Genomic DNA, 22101 nt, shown 5'->3' with positions numbered 1-22101 from the left:
TTTTTTGTTTTTGTTGTTTTTTTGTTTTTTTTAAGTCTATCTCCCTTTCCAGATCTAGAGAAATCTAGTAGTTAATAGTAATCCTTGTAGATATCCAATAAATGACAACTAGTGTTATCTTAGACATAGCTTTGTTCAGAAAAGAATTCACTGTGGACTTGCATGAGGGAATTTGTTCTTAAAGCTTATCTTCATCATATAAGCAATAGATTTGCCACATGTGGGCAAAATTCTGTGTCAGGAAGGTATGTGGTCATGTGCAGGCTCCATCTAGCTTGACTCCACAAGCCGGGGGCTCCTTACCCTGGACTCTCTGTCATGTTATTTAACCAGCTGAGAGAAGCAGCCTCACCCTCCTCTATGCCAAACAGGATTCTTCTGTGGCAGAAGACAGATACTGACAACATTAATCTACAAAAGAATGTACTAGAAAGCCCGAAGGAAAAGCTAAAGACACAAGACTTGTCACTTTTTCTAGCAGTGAGTGGAGGAATTTTGTTGACTATGTGACCACCTTGACATTCAGATTCTATGAAGATAGCTTAATTAGGGCAAATCCAGGTCTCAGGATCAGTTCTTGAAGTGAAGAAATCTCATGAATGTCCTGTCAGTCCTACCACACTACTGGGCATTGATGGTTCCTGGCAGTTTTCCAAAAAGACAGAAACGGAAAAGAAAAATCAGAACAAAACAAAACAAAAAGCAGAAAGAAAACGGAAAAGGATAGAAAGCGGTCAACGCAGCAGATACCCACCATCCTTCCTTATGAGGTGATCAGTTATGGAAAGGCAGGCTAAGAGGTGAGTATTAAGTGTGTCTAGACCACAGCTCAATGATGGGACCAATAAAATGGATACTAAAATCTGGCGTTGCCTAGTAGTTTAAGTCAGACCACTCAGTAGCGTTTTTTTCTTTGAACTCGGTCCAGAACTTCCCAGACCCTGAGTAGGACATGAGCAGCTGCTCTGTTAAGCATCTCTCTCCAGTTGCAGAATCATCCTCCTACGCAGTCTCCTGGCCACACCTACTTTGTACTAAACTCTCAACTCCAAAGCTTTTTCTCCTGCAACACCTTTGTTTTGATTGGACGATGAATCAAAAGCTGCTGAATGCTTTATTGAATTTCAGTACTTAACATTGGTAATTTGATTTAAAAATGTGAAGTCAAACCTCCTTATCAGACACAAGAGAATGCAAAAAGTCAGAGAAAAGATCTACTTGAAGGGACCTCTGAGCACTGCCTAACCCTTCTGGCTCTCTGGTACACAGTAGGGATGAAAGGATTCTTGTCACTTCAAGTGCAAATTGGGCTGGTTCTTGTCGGGTTTATTCACTTTTTCTACGTAGCAAGCTTTGTTCCCTGAAAATTTTCACTTCGGTTATTAAAATATTCACTGTAGGAAACAGATTTGTAACCCATTTCTCATATTACCTACAGCCAGAAAAACAAAATTTGATATCCTGGGGTTTATTCGCTGAGGGCGCTTCCCATAAAAGTGGGGTGAGTGTGCATTGGGAAATTTGTCTGGTTAACTCCTTTATGGATAAGCGTTAGCCACAGCCTTCCCCATCCCAACGCACACAGTTTGGCCCCCATCGCTCTCCCCACCTCCTGCTTCCCGCCTCTCCAGGGCTGGTGACCTAATAGCATTTTTCTTCATGCATATTTTGGCTTGAGCCCATGGCCTGGCTGCCTTCGTCTGTCTGAGTCTTTTGAAATTCCTGCATGTTCGGCCCAGATTAAGTCGAGTGTGTCTCAGGATGTGTGTTCCGTTTTGTTCTCTCCCCTTAACTCTCCCTGTGCAACGTGTCTGGGGAGGAGGGGAGGGGGCGGGGAGGGGAAGGCAGGCAATGGGAGGGGAGGGGAGGGAGGGGCAGCGTGGAGGAGCTGTCCGCCTTGCACGTTTCCAATCGCATTACGTGAACAAATAGCGGAGGGGCAGCGGGGCCAGAACGGCTTGTGTAACTGCAAACTTGTCAGAAAGTTTAAAAATCTCTCCTCCTTCTTCTACTCCAGACACTGTGCGCTCTCCGGAACCGTCGTGCGCTGCTCCCCGTCGCCTCCCAGGACTGGGAAGGGGGAGAGGAGGACGGTGCCACGTCCGACGGCCGCCGGGGTTGGGGGCAGGGTCTGCCGTTCGCCCTTGGCACGACTCCCTGCGACCCATCCCCGCGCCTCGCCCTCCCCCTCCCTGCTCGAAGAGGTCTCCCTCCTTCACGGGATCTGAGTCCCGTCTTCATTTTTTTTTTCTCCTAGCCACGTCCTCCACGAGAAGGGACAAGCCAGGGAGCACCATGCGCTTCGCCTGGACCGTGCTCCTCCTGGGGCCGCTGCAGCTGTGTCCCCTTCTCCGCTGCGCCCCGCAGAGCCCGCGTGAGCCGCCCGCCGCCCCGGGTGCCTGGCGCCAGACAATTCAATGGGAGAACAACGGGCAGGTGTTCAGTCTGCTGAGCCTCGGGGCGCAGTACCAGCCTCAGCGACGCCGCGACCCCAGCGCCACTGCCCCGAGACCCGACGGCGACGCCGCCTCACAGCCGCGCACGCCCATTCTGCTGCTGCGTGACAACCGCACCTCTTCTGCCCATGCGAGGACGTCAAGCCCGTCTGGGGTCGCCACGGGTCGTCCCCGGCCCGCCGCCCGCCACTGGTTCCAAGCTGGTTTCTCGCCGTCGGGGGCTCGCGATGGAGCCTCACGGCGTGCGGCGAACCGGACTGCATCGCCACAGCCTCCGCAGCTGAGCAATCTGAGGCCACCCAGCCACATAGATCGCATGGTGGGCGACGACCCCTACAATCCCTACAAGTACTCCGACGACAACCCCTATTATAACTACTATGACACGTATGAGAGGCCCCGGCCCGGGAGCAGGTACCGACCTGGATACGGCACCGGTTACTTCCAGTACGGTAAGCACCCCTAGGTCCACGGTAGGTACCGGCCACCCTGGCCGCAGGTCGGTGCTGTCTAGACGTGGCGGTCTGGGCGCGGCGGCGGGATCCGGTCCCGCAGACTCAACAACCCCCCCCCCCCCGCCGCCGCCGCCCCCAGCCTGTCCCGCCAGCTCTGGAATCTGATGGAAACCGAGAGCTCCTGGCCCCAGCAGCTTCCTTTTCCCTTTCCTTCCTAGCCCGACTTTCCCCGTTCTTCCACACACTCAGTCCCACCCTGCAGAATTGGTGGGCGAAAGGTGACAAACAGGATACGGGAGTCAAGAGGTCATCAGCTTGTCTTATCTTTAGGTCTCCCGGACCTGGTGCCTGACCCCTACTACATCCAGGCATCCACGTACGTCCAGAAGATGTCTATGTACAACCTGAGATGCGCTGCGGAAGAAAACTGCCTGGCCAGGTATATGGATTTCCAGGTTTTGATCCTGGGATCCCTCCTGTGCCTAGTTTTGACTGCTATTCAGCGCAGACAAGGGCTAGGAAGTGGGACAAGGACTGGGAAGTGGGACGTGACCTCCTGGGCATGCTGACTTGGAGAGAAAGTTAATTTGGAATGTTTTTATGGGTACCGCCTCAATGAGAGTCTCATATGGGGGAGGAGAAAAAACCCTTATTCTGGTGACTAGGTCTCAGATTCTTTCCCAAGATACCTATTAGGCATTAACGCCAACTTCTTCCAATAACTTTATATAAAACATAAGTTCAACAACCAACAACATGGTGTGGAGGGGGGGGGCGTTAGCGGGGAGGTGGGAATGAAGAAAGCATTTATTATTCTCTAATGGTTTAGGGGTGTATTCGTCACGGTGTCCCCCTCCTCTCATTGGTAAAGAGTACATTCCACACTTCTTTCAGGCCGTGATTAACTGGGTTGTTTTGGTATAAGACCACAGTCAAGAGTTTTGTTTTCAGTCAGTCCTAAAATAAAATAGCTATTCTGGTCTCGGAATTCTTTGATTCTGCAGCTGGCCACCAGTAGAGGGAGCACAAGATGCTTGCGTGATTCTGGTAGTATGCTAAGTAAAATGGGTCATTAACATTCTAACACAGAGAGACCTTTTAAAAATATAGTAGCGTTCCAGGGATGTTTATATGAACCTTTATTCCATGTTGACATTTTACAACAGTCGGGCTAAGGGAAGAAATTCAAGCTTGTTTGCGTTCCTTATGGCATGGTCCACAATATCGAATGCCAAAAGATATTAAAGAAACACACTCAGTTTGGTAGTTGTCAAGTATAAAGTTATCTATGTAAAGCTAGGTATATGGTTTTAGAGTATTTCTCCACTTTATATCTTAGATAAACTAAGTTATTAGATATTTATGGATCTTTTGGCATGGGATCATTACTATAGCAATTTTATAGTTTTTAGATGAAGAGTCTCTATAATCTTTTTAGTATAAATCTTAATCTCAGTCTCTCTGGGCTTTTACTGTTATCCTTCATGCACTCATTCACCAGATAGTCACTATGTGTCTATTCTTCCAGGATTGGAAAGGAGCTCAGGATCGTCTCCTTGAGTTGAAAGGCTAGTAGGGGAGGGAGGATGACAGGACCATGTGATGGCAAGCTGTTCTTTCTATTTTGTTTTTCATCCATGTACAGTGGATCTAATGTTTCTTTTCTAAACTCACAGTTCAGCATATAGGGCGGATGTCAGAGACTATGACCACAGGGTACTGCTACGATTTCCCCAAAGAGTGAAAAACCAAGGGACATCTGACTTCTTACCAAGCCGCCCTCGGTATTCCTGGGAGTGGCACAGCTGCCACCAGTAAGTGGATGGGCCTCTCATGTGGGACGCTCTTAAATTTTTCAGATGGCCATTCATATGTCTTACTTGAGGCTAGAGATCTGATCTTATTTATACTTCAAACTTTTTCTATGAAGTGTGATGTCATCAGAGGATGTTAAACCCTAAGATAGCCTCTTTACCACTAAATTAATTGGAAACTGTAAGTCAGACTCATTAAAACTATTGAGAGGACAGAGAATGACTGTCAATAGAATTTACTTTTATGTTAAAGTGTCTGCTGTAGGCAAGACCATCTGCAGTTGGTTAGCCTTAAAAGGCATTTAATAAAAGCATGGCATATTTTACCTAAAGGATTTAGAGACTAGTCTCAATGAAAGATAGACTTCAGGACCCAACTCACTTCTACCTTTTGAAAGGCCCATGTTAACCCCAGAGTGGTTGCCCTACCCTTTCTAAATGTAACAGTTTTAATTTTTAAATTACATGTGGTTATGCCATCACTTGCCTAGGTAATGTGCTCAAGTAGTCAATGCCAGGAAATCATGATGTGTGGTCTCCCACTTACAGAAATTCAAACCCATTCTCATTGTAACTCCTCCCTCACACGAGAAGAGAAAGAGCTCAAAGCCTTCTATTTAAGGAATAGGTAAAATGGACTTTAGCCACATAATTATGTATTAAAATAAAAATATTTTATTTTGAAATAAAAGTTCCCACTACTTAAATAATAGTGATAACGATCATGCCGTTGCTTCCCCTTCGCATTTCCAGAGATTTTATGAATGTTGCAACTGTAGGTTTTAGAATCTCAGAGCAAGCCTTCCAGAGTATAGTTCTTGTTTGAAATCACATCACCAATATCAGCAGTGGCAGTCAGAAATATACCAGAAACTGCACAGGTTACAAGCACAGATAAACAATTGTCTATATTTAATGTTCAAACATAAAACCAGCATAAGGGAATAGATATCACTCTGTCTTTTCCATGTAGTAAAGTTAAAACCTTGTTCTTTTAAAAGTGTGTGGCATGAATATCTCTTTAAGAAGATAAACTTGGGAGCCAGGCATGGTGGCACATGCCTTTAGTTCCAGCACTTGGGTGGCAGAGGCAGGCAGATCTCTGAGTTCAAGAGTCTACAGAGTAAATTCCAGGATAGCCAGGCTACACAATTTCAAGAGGAAATATATATTTGCAGAGGACCCAGATTTGATTCCCTGTACCCACATGGTGGTTCACAAATCACCAGTCCCAAGGGATTAGAAGCCCCCTTCTGACTTCCTCTGTCACCAGGCACAAAAATGGTACACACACTACTTGTAGACAAAACATTCACACACATGAAATAAATAAATCTTTAAAAAACACCCAAGAAGATAAGTTTATTCTTTTTTAACTTGTAAGCACAACACAAGGAAGTTATTTAGCGTGATGTTTTTTTCTATGTGCCACTGATGGCTGTGTCTTTTTTTGTGTGTGGGACATTAGACATTACCACAGCATGGATGAATTCAGCCACTACGACCTGCTTGATGCCAACACACAGAGGAGAGTGGCTGAAGGCCACAAAGCAAGCTTCTGTCTGGAGGACACATCCTGTGACTATGGATACCACAGGCGCTTTGCATGCACCGCACACACACAGGTAGGCTGGTACCCTGACATCAGGAGCACACTGACATCCAGAGAAGATGGCAACAAATCCTTCCCTGCTTTCCTCCAGTCCTTCTTTTTTAAAAATATTTTGTTTCATTTTAAGGTTACCTTATCAACATAGAAAGTAATTAGAAAAAGGCAGGTGACTGGGTTGTGCTTTTAAAGTGTTTCCAGCTGTACGTGTAACCCCTGCTGGAGATCACAGGAGGTCAACGTGAATCTTTTCTACACAACACAGTGAAAAGTAGTTAACTTTCCCAATACACATGAATAACTTGTAACATCTACCTTCATCCTGTGTTCTTCAATTGGCTGTAATAACTGATGGCAATATACATCTGTTTTCTCACCTGTAAAACCATTTTGTTTTCTACCTTCATGCTTAATATGGAATAGTGCCTAAAGTTAGAACAAAGAGTTGGAGCCAGTTTCTTAAAAATACTTTAAACGGCATCACTTTTAATAATGCAAATAAGAACAGAAAGACACATTTCTTACTCGGCACATGTATATTTAAACCTCCTGTGTAATTAATGTCAGATGTCCTCTGGATGGATTTGTTTTTAATAGTGCTGAGTTAAGCGCTATTGTATGTCTTAGAATTGGAAAATGTGTGTCAGTTAAAAGCTATGTCAGTATTTCCATCCAAAACCCTAATTTGTAAAAGGACATTATAATTTTACTCCAGCCTAGCTCTTGGCACGTAGTTCCTGAATGTACATTACACAGGGCACAAAGACATCAGTGGCTGTCGTCTTGGGAAGCAGATTCCAGGACTGTGGCCGGAAGCTTTTTGGTGACCTACATGTGGTGACCATACTTCTTTCCTCTGGGCTTAGCTCATCAAAGTGGTTAGACAGGGAAATAGTTATATTTAGCATAGGTTGGGAGGGGCAGGACACATGCTTTAAGTGAAAAATGTAACACACCCATATATTAAGCATGTACCCATGCAGAGATTGCATTCTCATTCAGTGATCACCTCAAGAGGACCTGGAGCATGTTATTTTCCATGTTCTTAAAATAACACAGGTTGATCGTCTCTCTATAAGTTAGAACACTTGCGCGTGTGTGTGTGGGGGGGATACATATTTCAGCCACAGAGGCAGAGACATCCCTATCACTCATGTAATCTCACTTTTTTTAAAATGTGGTAACTTTCTTATTTATCTTTCTCTGTGCATGCCTTAAAATTTCTTCACTAGGTCGTGCATTGTAAGTGATTTATGTATTTCTGACTTTTTAACAGTCTTTTGAACAGACTTGATTTATAGAAAAACTATTCACATAGTCCTCTAATATTGACTTTTATTAGTTTTGTTATACTATTAGTGTCTTCCTTAAATGTATATAAGCATATAACTAGGTATAACTTATGCATATATTAATATATAAAACCATGTGTTCTAAGATCACAAATTTACATACAAAATATATGCACAACTAAAAATAGTCACATCACACTCATTGACAAAATGAAGCAAACAGGTATGTTTTGCTGAAACCCATCAACACATTTAGATAATTGATAATTGAATGAAGTTATATTTTAAATTTATTTTCACATTTGACTTTGAGTTCATGAAATGTCTACTTGCTTAACAACCTTGGCAATATTAGGCATTTGTTTGTTACTTCAAATAAACAAAGCTCAAAATTAACATAGCCTGCCAGCTGGTGAACTGTAAAGTAACAGTGTCAGCCAGCTGTTTGTGAGGCGTGCGAACACACACATGCACACGCGCATACACACACACACACACACACACACACACAGGTACTTTTAAGATTGTGTAACCTAGGCTACTGTCAGATTCAAGAGCTTAAGTTGTTGTCTAGCAATTGGAACTATAGGTGTGGGCCAACAGAGCTAACATCAGCATTTTCCAAACACTTCATTCATTGACAGTTGCATTACTTATATCTGTCTTGGATGGATATCTAATCCAGTGCACAATTTAGAGTCCTGTGTGAGATAGCAGTAATGGTTGTGGCATTAGCTACTGCTTGCTGAGTGCCTTTGGTGGCACAATCAGAGAAGGATATGGTGGAACCAGACCAAAAGTTCTTCCTTTTGCATGTCCTGTTCAAAACATAACATGAGAACGGACGTAACTGGGAATCCAGGTGATTATGGCTCTTGCTCCTGTGGTTCAAGTAATTTCGAGTTGGCCTGTCTGTGCTGTCCTGTGCTAAGGACAGAAAACTTTCTCACGCTTCCCAAATCCAGCTGCAGCCAAACCCACATCTCTAAGTACGTAGAGATGTTTTTGCTATCTTTGTTGACCAAAATGACCTTAAGCTACAAAGCAAATTTAAGTGACATTTTTTTAAATGACACTGCTGAGTTCAAGGGATTGTCCCATACACTATTGAATCAATTGTGGATTATTAGAATGGAAGTGCAACAGTTGAAAGGTCTCATGAGGAAATAAGAGGATACTCATTGCCCCCACTAGAAGGAAATTTCTCTAGACTCGTGATAGGAAGAAGTGTATGTTCTTGGCATTTTTCTCCTGGCAGCCTTGTGAGATGCTCACTGACTTGCTGGTGGGAATGTCTTAGCAAGTGGACTGATGCAGCTTTGAGAATTGGGCATATATCTTTCCTTCAAACTCAACAAAGATCTCACTGATTATTTGAGAAAAAGAATGTGATGGTTGAGAAAAGGTATCCTGGACCTTGTTAATATAATTCTGAAAATCAGTCACTGTCCAGATGTTTGCTCCTGAATCAGTTATTTGATTTTAGCATGGCTCAGGTTCCCTGCCTATAAAGTGGAGAGAGTAACATACCTATCTCATGTAGTTGTGGGAGCTGACTTATAATATCTAGTTCTTTCTTCTAAAGCTGCAAGGTTGTAACATGGAGTAATGTGCCCTATTTCTGAAGTCAAGTAATATATTTGAAATGGTTTTGGTTAATAATATATGCTAGTTGTTCAAGGATGCAACTAGTCTGTACCTCCTACCCTTAAGAGGATTTCAATATAGAACAGAAGAGGATGGATGCTGCAAAGCTACACAAGACAAGATACCGATACCGTGGCCATTCAGAACAGAGGAAGGTCATTGCAGGTAGTCTCACTGATAGGACACTGGAATCCCTGATGTGCTTGCTACCCTTGAATTGTGCTGGTGGCCTATTTGATTGCTTAAGACTGTTTTCCACTGGTGACTTTAGCAGCAGGGCATATTACTTCATGTTCCAACCTTGCAGCTTTTGAAGAACTAATATTATAAGACTGGCTAAGGTGTGTTATGGTTCCCAATTCTTGTAGGTACTAAATCAAGGTTCATTTACAGATAATATCATATAGAGAGTCTGACCACACCCTACCACTTAATTTTAAAATGTTTTCTGATTTCAGGGATTGAGTCCCGGATGTTATGATACCTATGCGGCAGACATAGACTGCCAGTGGATTGATATTACAGATGTACAACCTGGAAACTACATTCTAAAGGTAGAGCCTTTGAAGACATGTACTTTACTACTACAGTTTAATGCACTCTCTTTTTCTGGATTCAAATATTAAATAACTATGTACTTGAAAGTAATTAAACACCCTTCAGAATAATTTTTAAACAATCCACAATATGATGTTTTTAAAGAAGAACTTAGGGAGATTTACACAGCTTCCTTTTGTAATATATCCAGTATGTTCAACTACCTGATTTACTTAAACTCTTTTTCTGGCTGGATGTAGCTGAGCCCCTTGTTATTAATTTCACTGTAGCAATATAAAAATAGGCGGGAATAACAGTATTCACTGAGTATGAATTCTTTCATACCATGCCATTTTTCTCGTTCAGGTCAGTGTAAACCCCAGCTACCTGGTGCCCGAATCAGACTACAGTAACAATGTTGTACGCTGTGACATTCGCTACACAGGACATCATGCCTATGCCTCAGGCTGCACAATTTCACCGTAAGTATTATCTGACAAGCTAAGTGATATTTTTTCTTTACAAAGATCTTCTTACTTGATTTTAACAAGCTGTATTGATCAGATGGAAATATAAAGTTAATCAAAGTTAATTAATCTTAATAAAGTAAATGTCATACTTAATTTATGAATGAGAAATAAATGCTCAGAGGAGGAAACCCCCTCACCTGGAGGGCAATCATACTTGCTTCTTACTCTGACTTTCACCTCTAAGTTCAGAAGAAAGAGAGATTTCCTCAGACCGTGATTGGAGAGTGCCTTCAGGACAGCATGTGGGTTTGGCTCTGAGAGCTCTCAAGTCCAGAAGTAGAGCCACGAACAAGCATGCTTGTAGGAGTCAGAGTCATGGGCAACTGCAGGGCAGGAGTGAGTTGCAGGCAGTGTTTGCAAAGGCAGCTTCCAGTTGATTTTGTCAGCTGCATGCCGATCAACAGGATAACTGAAGAGCAAGCTAAGAATTTTGAGTTTCTTTCTGGAGGCCACGAGAAATCTGACATTTTTTGAGCAGGAGTGTCGTGCATCTGAAGCTATGTGGACAATCTGATAGCTATGAGTGTATGACCTCATGCTGTCATTACAGGCTTCCCCTCTCCTCCGACTCTAATGATATGTCACTCTTAGTTTAAGACTGGTTGTTTTTCATGCCAGTCAGATATTTGAAACCATTCTGGTGGGATGTAAAATCCACCCAATAATTTGGTGTGTTCCATTCATGTAGCCTCTTCTCAGTTTTCCTAGATGTCTCAGGCCTTTTCCACTTCTGCAGGGCTATGACTGGGCTTTCTCCTCACGAAACTTGTTGTGTAGAAATTACCAGTTTATGATTTGCCCCAAAGGCATTCTTCCTTATATGACAACCAGTGATCAACATTTCAACTTAATGATACCTACTTTGTGGTTTCTGTTCCTATCTCTGCCCATTAATGTGTCATTCTGTACCCAGAAGCATGCAGACAGAGAAGGACAAATGCAAGATAGTCCAGAAATCATGAGTATGCTTCCTGGCGAATGTGTCACTCTTGTTAGAATGAGCTCACCTGCTTGGGTGCTGGATCCATAAGTCCTGCTTGACTTTTTCTCATTTCAATTTTATTTTTATTCATTTATTTACTTGTTTTGTCTTTTAAAAATTCAGACAGTTGACATCAGGCATGTACTTCATATTATTGACATATTCTTTCCTTTGGATCACTGTTAAATCATATTCTAATAATAATTTTACAAGGTGATAGCTGCTGGGGGGAAATTGCTACATCATTTTTTGATGTTTTGAAAAAGCTGACTAAAATGTTACTTGTTGTGTGCACTCATGATATTATCCTGCTAATAACCTGTCCCATTGTGTTTTCTTAACCTAGGTATTAGAAAGAGGCCCACCTCCCAATGGATAAAGCAGTACCTGGTGGTTGGACATATGAAAACCATAGATTAGCTTAAGTAGGAAGGATTTACATATTTTAAAAGGCAAACAGAAAACAACAAAGAAGGTTTTGTTTGGACTCTTTCACAACAAATCACATAACTGGATTTTGAGTGTTTAAATCAGCATTAATCTGGCAAATTTTAAATACTTATTCATGCTGTTTTATGAATTAACGGTGTTTCAATTCTGTGGGTGCATAGTGGGCTCTTTCAAAGAACTCTGAATTTCTTATCTTCTTTTGAAATTGTAGTGCAAAAGAGAAAATGATATTTTAATGAGTGGGCCACAATTTGAACTGATTATTTTCTAAAGTGCTGAAATCAGCGAAACAATGATGATGCGCTTATATTTGCCTCAACATAGACTGATTTTCTAAACGGTGTTCCTATTGTGTGAACAGAAATGGATATACGTGGTGCTGAGGAAGGGTCAAACACCTAACTCTTGTAGTCACGAAAGATAGCTCTACAGCAGAAAGATGACGATATATGTATTCAGATAGTTACATCCCTATATAAAATTATGTTTACATTTTAGAATTACTAGATAACTTTCTTTCTGTTAATTGCTTAATTTCTCTCTGACTTGAGTCAACTTCTGTTTTGGAGTGAATTAGATAATTCCAAATTCCTGTTTGATACTTGTCGCTATTCCCCCCTGTCCCACTATGCTTAGTTTTTCTGTGGACAGAAATGTTTAATGTGGCAGTCTTTACATTACTATTGTGAAGTTTAGAGAAGTCCTTCCGATGACAGGTGTGATAAACGGGAAGCTAACATGCTCTGTGCGTATTTTACTGTTAGCTGGAATTAAGTCACTGCTGACACAGCAATTATACAATGAATCTCTAATATCACAAGCATCTTTCAAATACTGTAAAAAAAACAAAATACTGGAAAACCTTTTTAATTTTTTTTCAACTCTACTACACTTCTGAAATGTTCAGCTATTAGGGGGAATGTTAAATTTATATATATAAAACCACCATAATAGATGACCTACTGGGTGCAGTGCAGGGCCATCATCCTAGACTCTTCAGGAATTAGTTGTACACTTTTTTTGCGTATTTACAAAATCCAACCCAAATTAGCGAAGCACATAGCATTGCATACTTGAGAGGTTGGCGAGCAAGAGAAAATCAGGTCCTTTCTGCAAAAACAAGGACTGTGCGCCACAATGAGACCGCTGTGACCTTACTTAAAACTGTGAAACTGTGTACAGCAGTAGAATTTGGAGACTCTTAAATTCAGAAGGTGCAGAAAGAAATAAAGTTAGACTTTTCTTGGTGCTTACGCTGAAGTTTTCTTTCATTTACCAGCATTAAAATCTCAAGTAAGGTATCTCCTGTGCCAGAACGTGTCAGGTAGACCTTTCTAAGTGAGCTGGAATCCTGTCTTATGTGTCATAGAGTTGTAAGAGCTACAGTTACTAATCATCATACTGAATACACACTGCGGCAGAGCAAGTGGTGGGAGGGACCAGAGATGGGCAGTCGCCAGGGGCGGACAGTGCGGTACACATAATTCTCATCCACCTGAAAGCACACTCACACATAAGCGAATACAGACAGAACTTTGATTGAGCTGGTGTCTTATCGATAGGATTGCTTCTTTGATGTACCTCTTTGCCCTAGCTAGCATTTCAGTTTTGATACTGTAGAATGATCCTTTCAAATTATAATCATTCTGATAGAGATATTTTAATATACGTGCTTTTAAAAACAAAACAGAAACTACTGTCAGTATGAATACTGAGCCACACTGGCATGCCTAGATTTAACACCTTGTTTTACTAAGATTTTTAACTATAAAAATAATGTGGCTTTTAGATATGTAGAATAATAATTTCAATGAGACCGTTATCTCTTTACTCAACATTATGTTAGAGACAGTATAAGCCAGGCACTTACCTGCTACACATTGGAAAATAAAGTGACTGTCCCCAACCTTAGTAAGTATGAAAATTAGGCTCACCTTTTTCATTCTTAACTGGTAAAAGTGTGTCTACAGAATTTAAAATTTAAGTACTACTATCTGTCATGGCCATTTTTTATTTTCCAAATATTAAGTTAAAAGTTATTAATGATATACATGTATGTATTTCTAATAATTAAAATGCCTTTCAAATCCATGGAATGTCTTCCTTTTAAATGTAATTTGTCCTTTTTGTTTGATTTTTTTTCATTTAAGTGGCTGTTTATTTGTAAACATATCTTTTCTTTCAACGATTTAAAAATACTTTAAAACCTAAATTTAAGCATTTCCTATCTTTGACCCTTGGGAATCTGTGTAGAATAATGATAAAAATCCCAAGCTTGTCTAACCAAACTCTAAATTTTTAGAAGTACTAAGTGAGAATGACACAAAGATCACCAAGGATTGAAAAGAAGCTGGGCTTTTTACACTAACAAAGGCCATGAAGGAATGGGAGACAGCATAGTTAAGTGTACTCTTTGACATCTGAGTAGTATCATGATATGGAGCCTGCAGACTCCATCTCCAGTGGGACCATGGTATAGCTTGCCTAGTTCCAGAAAATTTTCTTCACATTTTATGTAAGAATTTAATTACAATTTCCACCGAATTATTCCTTAGGCATTCTTTGTAACAGTAGTGTGTTGCTCTTTAAAATATTAACGTTAGACACATGTGTGAACATCATTCTCTATGTTCACTAAAATTTCCTCCCCCCTGATCATTAATCTTCAGCAGATTTTATGAAAGTACTGAATTCTTAGTCACAAAGTATTCTAGAAATAATTTTGCTAACAGTATATTAAGTAATAAAACTACCCACTTTGTGTATGCTTCATTTTTTAATTCACATAGACAGTATTTTTAAAAATCAATGGCTTAAATTTTATTCTGAGTTACTCAGAGTCCTAGCCAACCTTTGAACACAGATTTTGTTAGCCTTCAAATTTAAACGGTGCTGAATTGTCTTAACTTGAATGTAAAATGGATTAAGGCTTAGCTCATGGGATACAAACATTTAATGTATGACTGCTTTCTGTGTGCTAGGGGACACGTCATTTGCTGTTAAATTGTCCATAATAAAGTTCAGTTTCTCCCAGTTGTTTTTCTGAATTGTTATTTGTTAACACACTGGTAACTTGTTTGGGGAGCTTTGATTTTAAATATCCAGACACAGACTCTATGGTGCCTTCTCACAGCCTATTTATCACCTGCTGTAACTGCATGTTTACGTGAAAACTGCCTTGAGTAAATGAGCTCAGCATCTGACATGGTCATTTGCTGTTGCCTACAAAAAAATAATCTGAAATTCATTTTTGGTTAAAACATTATAGCCATGTATATGGTTGATATTCTTGTTCAAGTGCTTTTCTATAGTAAATTTTAGTTTTGAAATTATAACTACATAATTTCCCCTTTCCCTTTCTACCCTCCAACACATCCCTTACCCTGTCTTAAAGGCATGGTATTTTTTCTTTAATTATTGTTAGTGTTACACACACACACGCACATACACACTCCTAAATACATACATACAATCCTCTCAATCAGTGTGATGTTACCTGTATGTATGTAACCTCTCAGAGTTGACCACTTGGTATTGGCTAACCAGTTTGGAAGCTTGTCCCTGTGGAAGACCATTTCTCCACTCTCAGTGTTCCCCAGCTGCTCTTTCTCAGGATTTGGACTCCACAAGCGTTTCCCCTTCTATGTTTGCACATCCATTGGTGTCAACATTGTTCAGGTCTTGCTTGCTTCAGCAGCCATGTTGATAGAATTTAATGGGTGTGACATCTCTGACCTTTCTATGAGACACAATCTTAAAGAAAATTCCCTGTTCCACTTTCATTCTTCTTAATTCATCTCCCACAGTGATCCCTGAGCCTTTGGTATTGTAGAAATTGTGTTGTAAATGTATCTGTTGTGACTGGGAACCACAGGATCGCTTGTTCTCTGCATTTGGTCAGTTGTGGTTTTCTGTAATGATCTTCATCTATTCCAAAGAGAAGTTTCCTCTTTTATGGGCAAGAACTATACTTAGCTGTGTGTATAAGGATAAATATTTAGTATGTAGTTAAAAACATGCTGGTTTGGTAAAATGGCAGGTATGATTCTTCAAGATCCATGACTTCACTAGTCCCAAGTAGTTAGCTAGGTTTCCAGTACTAGAAGTGGTTTCCTTCTTGTTGAGTGAGAGCTGATGGTTACTGCCAAGTAACCTTATGGTTATTATGCCATGATGATTGTTGTAGCTCATAGCCATGATAGCTGGGCAGTATGCTCCTCCCTTGGAAGCTTGCATGTGGCCTTCTGCCCCATAAAAGTTAGTTCTCAGAGAGGGGCCTTTAGGTCAATTCCAAGTATGTAGAGAGTTGAAGAAGGCACAGAAGGAAAGTTTGTAGCTAGCAAAGGTTGGCCTATGAGGTTTAAGAGTAGGCAATGTCTCTATAACACTAAGCACAAGTTCAAGAAAGTAATGGTGTATAAGAAGCAGTACCTTATATAGACCATTCAAGCTAACTGACATAGGGCATTACAGTAGCAACAGATTTTCCATTTAGACAAAAAAAAAAAAAAAAACAAAAAACAAACCTCCAAACAAACACAACCTTATATGGGGAGATACCATCTAAGATTTTATGAGGCAGATGTAGGAGAACTAAATGCCTGGTTTAAAAGCCCCAACGTCTAGATGAGGGTAATACAGCTGTTGACCTGAAATTGAAACATTTACCTATGTACCCTTACCATTTTGAAAATTCTAGAGCTTTATACTGAATGGACCAGTAAACCCTAGTGACAGCACATTTGTTTAAACTATGACTTACCTAATATCTTAAATTCACCTTGTAGTGCTAGTTCTCACAAATGAAAATTCCCACAAAATTGTCACTCCCCACTGGCAACACACCAAGAGCTCTACCAATAGCATACAATGAGATATACTGAGATAGTCTTTGTGCTTGTGAGCACATCGTCCACCCTGCAGCTCATGTATGAGGAGGAATTGTAATGTTTAAGTATCACTATTTAAGCAACATTTCTGAAGCTCTCTTTGCTATAGACATTGAGTCATCTGATGGCCCTGTACAAAATGAAAATCTTGTGAAAAACTTTCACCATCCTAGATACAGTCAAGGACATTTGTGAGGAGGAGGTCAAAATAACCCCAACCTAAGGACATGAGAGGTCAAAATAACCTCAGCAGGATTTTGGATGAAGTTGATTGCAATCTTCATGGGTGATTCCCAGCAACTCAAGGCTTCATTGAAAGGACAACTGCAGATGGAGGAATAGCGAGAAGCAGAATTGGAAGAGAAGCCTGGAGATGTGACTCCACTGGAGTGATTTTATGATGAGACATTAACAGATGAGGAGAATAGATGGATGATGGAAGATGGTAGGCATCTTGGAGTAATGTTTCCTGCTAGTGAAGATGCTGGGGACATTGCTGAAATAGCAACAAAGAATAAACTCAGTTGAAAAAAAATGGCATCAGATATAATTCCAATGTTTGTGAATGGCCATCTAATGGGTGAGATACCATGAAATAACACTGCCTGTTACAGAGAAATCCTTCACAAACCTGAGTCAAGCAGTATGTCACTGATGCCTTATTTTAAGAAACCTCTACAATCAGGTTCATCTTCAGCATTCTCCACCAAGATCAGTCAGCAGCTACCAACATGGACCTTCTACTATGAAATATATTTCCAACCCATTTAAAGCTAAAATTTGTTAGAATCATTTTCTGCAATAAAGCCTTTTAAAATTGAAATTATGTATACTTTAGACATAATGCATATTTCATAGACTATAGCTTATATAAGATAGTTTCTATTTGCATGGAGAAACCAACACACATGACTCACCGGATGGTGGTACTTACTCTATTGTAGTGGTCAGGAACCAAAGCACACCTCCTCTCAGGCATGCCACTAGGACATACTACAGTGTGAGTGCTGGGTAAATAGCAGTTGTGATGCAGTACTTAGGGAATCATGACAAGAAGATTATGATGCACAAATTCGGTACAGACTCATTTATTTTCCATTTAAATTCTGTTGAGTGTGGGCATGCAGAGCATGCCAGTATGGAAATTTCAGTTTCACAAGAGGCCATACACAAAAGGAATTTCTTAACAAACCACATCTGGCACATGTTATCTCTCTAGTGGAGGTTTTAGTATATATTACTATATGGAAAATTCTTCAAAGCCCTGCAGTAAAGGCATGACTTATATCTACCATCATTTCTCAGATTTTATTTTAATGTTAATTTTTTGTATTGTATAACTCTTATCCCACTACACTATTTTTGTTTAGGAGAGTGTTGGAGTCTCCATGTTAAATAATTTTAATTACACATATGCAATCATTTTCCAATTACTTACAACAAATACACAATGATGTGAGCATTTGACCTGTGGGTGTAAGTTTCTGAACCTTATCAACTTTTAACTTGTCTTGTATCCTAAAATTGTATAGTAAGTAGGACCTCTTCAGTGGGGAGGACTACACTGCCTAAACTAGCTTGCTTCTTAAGAAATATAAATCATCCTATTTATTAGATGACTTGACTGATTTGGTACTTCTTATTAGCATGTCTTCCTCTTCAAATATTAACTGTGTATCGCACACATAGTGAACCAATCATGTTCTTCATGGTTTTTTCATACATTGTACCTACAATTTAAGTAAATTTCAAGTAAAATTTAGTGATCATTACAGGAGCACGGAACAGAGAGATTGGAGTGAATGACTTGGAAAGAAGAAGAAGGGTGTGTGCATTTACATCCATATGTTTACTTTTTTTTTGTTTCAGTTACTTGTGGTCAGTGATGGTCCAAAAATATTAAATGGAAAATTCTGTAGATAGACAATTCATATGTTTTAAATTATCCAAATTCTAAGTAGCATAGTGAGATGTCATGCATTCCTGTTTCTTCCTTCCCAAGACATGTAACATGAATTCCTTCAGCACACTTGCACTGTATATGCTATTTGTTCCTTATTAACTTGAAAAGAGTGTTGATTACCAATGTTGGTTACAGTATTTATGTTCAAGTAATCCTTATTTTAACACTGGAAAGTGCTATACAAGCTTCCTATGGAGAGAAACAAACAGTCCTACCCAGCTGTGAGCCTATAACTCACAACAATGACTAGCATGTTAAGATATTCCTAAGTGTGTACAATAGTGGCACACAAATCTTCATGGTACTCAAGTGCTCGCTAATGGAACTTAAGGCCCACTCAACAGGAGGGCCTAGAAACAGCCAACTACCTATAGATCTTAAAGGAGAACCTGCGATTGTCACTTTACCAAGCCAGCATAATTTCTGACTGCATTCTAAATACTTCTCCTTTTACTGATAGATAAGTGTAGTTCTCCCCTCTCATCAAAGAAACTTCTCTTTGCAACAGTAGGAGACCATTATAGAAAACCACAACTGATCAAGATGGAGATAATAAATGATGATGTGGTATCCAATCCCAGCTGGAAGCCTCATCCATGATACCTCAACAATATGGCTGCCTAAACATGACCTAGACACATACAACACCAACTGACATGCTAACATGAAAGAGGAAATCTTATGGGTTTCCAACCCTAATCAAGGAACCATAGGCAAAGAATGCTGAAAATAGAAGGAAAAGTATTCCTCAGGAGTGAAGTGAATCCCCAATTGGATATCCAATACCAATTAGTCAGCCATGAAATCATGTACATACAAGTAACATTTGAATTAAACAAATTCTATTTGCATATCATGCATCTCTCTCTCTTTCTATAGCTATCTATATCTATCTATATCTACATAAATTTATAAATAAATATATATAAATTTATATATATATATATATATTATAAATTTTAAAATGAAACAGAGGCAAATAATCTTGGTGATTGAAGGTCTTGGTATCTATCACCTAGCTTATTAACAAGAAAGAAAATGCCACTAATCTGTGGCTTCAGCTAAAAATGTCCAGGGAAGGCACTTAGTAGATTTTGTCTGTTTCATGGAAACCATTGACACAGTGTGTATGGATTCTATGACTGGGCTGGATAGAGTCATGATGTGGCTTTTGGAATCACCAAAGCAAAGGAGATGGGGTGAAGTAAGAGACAGATGGTTTCTACCTAAGTCATATGGCTGTAAAAGAAGTGGGGGATAAGAAATTTGTTTTCCAGAAGTGGGTAAATAAGATTCTTCAATGCTATAAAGCCACTTTGTCTGTCTTTAGTGAAAAGATCAATAAAATCTTAATTTTATAACCCAGCTCAAAACGTTTTCCTCTGGTCTGTTCAATCAGATGGATTTTATTAAGAGAAAACCTATGTTCTCAGAGCTAAGCTAGTGTATCTTCTAGCCACCATCTTTCCCTCTTTTCCATTATATGCTTCTCTTGCAGATAGGTCTAAATAGTTTGATTGCTGCCATCTTATCTTCCCTGTTTCACTGAAGCTTGCTAGAGCATCTCTGGAAGTAAGTGCATCCTTATACCTGAGAGCAGATCTCAGTTCTTATTCAACCATTCCCACTAGAGTTCAAAAAACAAGGGTCAATCTAAAGAGGAGAGAAAGAAGATGCAAGAAGAGATTCTTTAAGCTTTTGCTCTTCTATTTGCACACTGTCCTCACTGACTCCTGTGCCTTTCCTGATGTTTGTCTGAAGGAATGCATTAGTCTATGTCTTACACTTTCCTTCTACTTATTACAACCATAAATCCTGTAGAGTGGCTGTAGTTCAACTGTACAATAAGGAAGGAAGGCAATACTTAGAGACAGCCAAAGCAAGATGGCTGAGTTTGGATGAAACTGTAGGGTAACAGAAAGCTCGAATGGGAGCAGTTGATAGTCAGCTATATACATTTCTCCCCCACGCCCTTGCTCTCTGTGGTATCCTTTCTATCTCTTTAAACTCTCGGTGCAAGAAATCTTACTCATGGCTGGTTCTGAGATGAGTCAGGCAATACGCAAGGTTTGCCCATGCACCCTGAATGTTTTTGAAACCAAGTCCAAGAGAATTCGTATCTGCTTTAAACATGCCTTGTAGTCCACAGCCCAAAAGGGATGTGGTTAGAAGCATTAAATCAAAGTACACACAGTGGCTTCTTAACCAACTTAGGCTACTTGCTCCCCAAAGGATGACAAACTAGGTAAGCTATATCAAAGGTCCAAGCTGGGCAGAGATGCCTTTTAGTTAACAAGGAGTTACTCTGTTATTATTTTGGATTTTGAGAAGGATTACCAGCACCTAGACCCAAATGCCCTTATTCCCTTCAACATCCTCTCAGTTTCCTCAGAGGAATACTTCTAAGGGAGGCATGGAAAAAGTACACATTCTCCTTTTCTCTCTCCTCACATACAGAGTTGCACAATGTGGCTACAGGAAATCCTGTGGGACTTTCTTTCTCAATGTCCTGGCAGCTACTGTCCAGTGGGAGTGCTTTAACCTTAAGCACTCCTGTCATTTGAATTTGCTTTAAAAAATAAAAAAAAATAAAATTAATTTAAAAATTCCAAACTTAGATTCGTCCCATGAGAATATTCCGGATTATCACTCAAAATCAGTACTTTCATCTTGGCTCTACTGAGATCACATTAGATGGCTGTCATCAACAAATAACTCTTACTTCATTGGAGTAGCCATGTGTCTGAGTGCCGAATAGTCTCTTCTCTGAGCCATATAGTACTGATTTTAAGTAATTCCAAAAATACTAAGTCAAGTGGTCTTATAGTATAAGAAGCCTGATTTTATCAAATAAAGTGTCACAAAGGAAGCAAAGGCCAATATTTTAAGGAGCTAGCTAAAGGGCAGTGTGGTACCTTTCATGACAAAGATCAGAGGCATAGTACTTATTGAATATCTGGAAGTGTCCTTAGCACACCCTATATATGTAATTATTTATTGAATAATTGTCTTCACAACTATGCAGAGTAAATTATTATTTTTATTTATTTATTTTTTGATTACTGAAAGGTTCTAAGAGGCTGTCGCTGCTTAGGTTCCAAAGACAACACAGGATAAATACATGAGAATTAATATAGATACAAGATTCAGAATCCGTTGCTATGCTCATAAGCCCTGGCTATGAACCATAACTAGTTTTTGCAGAGGATCATATTTCTAATATACCTGGGAGTCATCTTGGAACCACGCTTATATGAAGAAAGCTCAAATTATCTATTGAACAAAGAAGCATGCTAGTTAATTTATATGAAGACTGAGTACTAAATATAATTATTCAAATACCATTTACCTTACAATGTAAGCCTTGAAGTGAGAAGAACATGATAATACATTTCAAGAAATGCAAAGGCTCTTGTGCACTAATTACACTAGAATGTGGGGAGGGAGTCTCTGTGACCAGGACAACAGAAATAAGAA

The 22101-nt window shown here is 39.9% G+C and overlaps 1 protein-coding gene across 1 annotated transcript; it reads left to right on the top strand.

Moving 5' to 3' along the window:
* Positions 1 to 1770: 1770 nt before the first annotated feature.
* Positions 1771 to 14805, top strand: LOC114616591 (protein-lysine 6-oxidase). Its single transcript, XM_028762020.1, has 7 exons — positions 1771 to 2908; positions 3242 to 3350; positions 4588 to 4725; positions 6194 to 6350; positions 9732 to 9827; positions 10177 to 10292; positions 11669 to 14805. Exons 1-7 carry the CDS (start codon positions 2296 to 2298, stop codon positions 11673 to 11675), a joined length of 1236 nt encoding a protein of 411 aa, XP_028617853.1. The 5' UTR covers positions 1771 to 2295; the 3' UTR covers positions 11676 to 14805.
* Positions 14806 to 22101: the final 7296 nt, after the last annotated feature.

The sequence above is a fragment of the Grammomys surdaster genome, unplaced genomic scaffold (genome assembly GCF_004785775.1).
Source record: "Grammomys surdaster isolate TR1022 unplaced genomic scaffold, NIH_TR_1.0 332634, whole genome shotgun sequence".
Lineage (NCBI taxonomy): Eukaryota > Metazoa > Chordata > Mammalia > Rodentia > Muridae > Grammomys > Grammomys surdaster.
Note: the sequence above shows the minus strand (reverse complement) of the source record. Positions and strands in the feature narration are given on the sequence as shown.

What these genes read in the sequence shown, in the direction of transcription:
- LOC114616591 (XM_028762020.1), top strand. Translation starts at nt 2,296, where the DNA reads ATGCGCTTCGCCTGGACCGTGCTCCTCCTGGGGCCGCTGCAGCTGTGT. An exon ending in GAGTGGCACAGCTGCCACCA is followed by an intron (nt 4,726 to 6,193) that starts GTAAGTGGATGG and finishes GTGGGACATTAG; the next exon opens with ACATTACCACAGCATGGATG. An exon ending in CATGCACCGCACACACACAG is followed by an intron (nt 6,351 to 9,731) that starts GTAGGCTGGTAC and finishes TTCTGATTTCAG; the next exon opens with GGATTGAGTCCCGGATGTTA.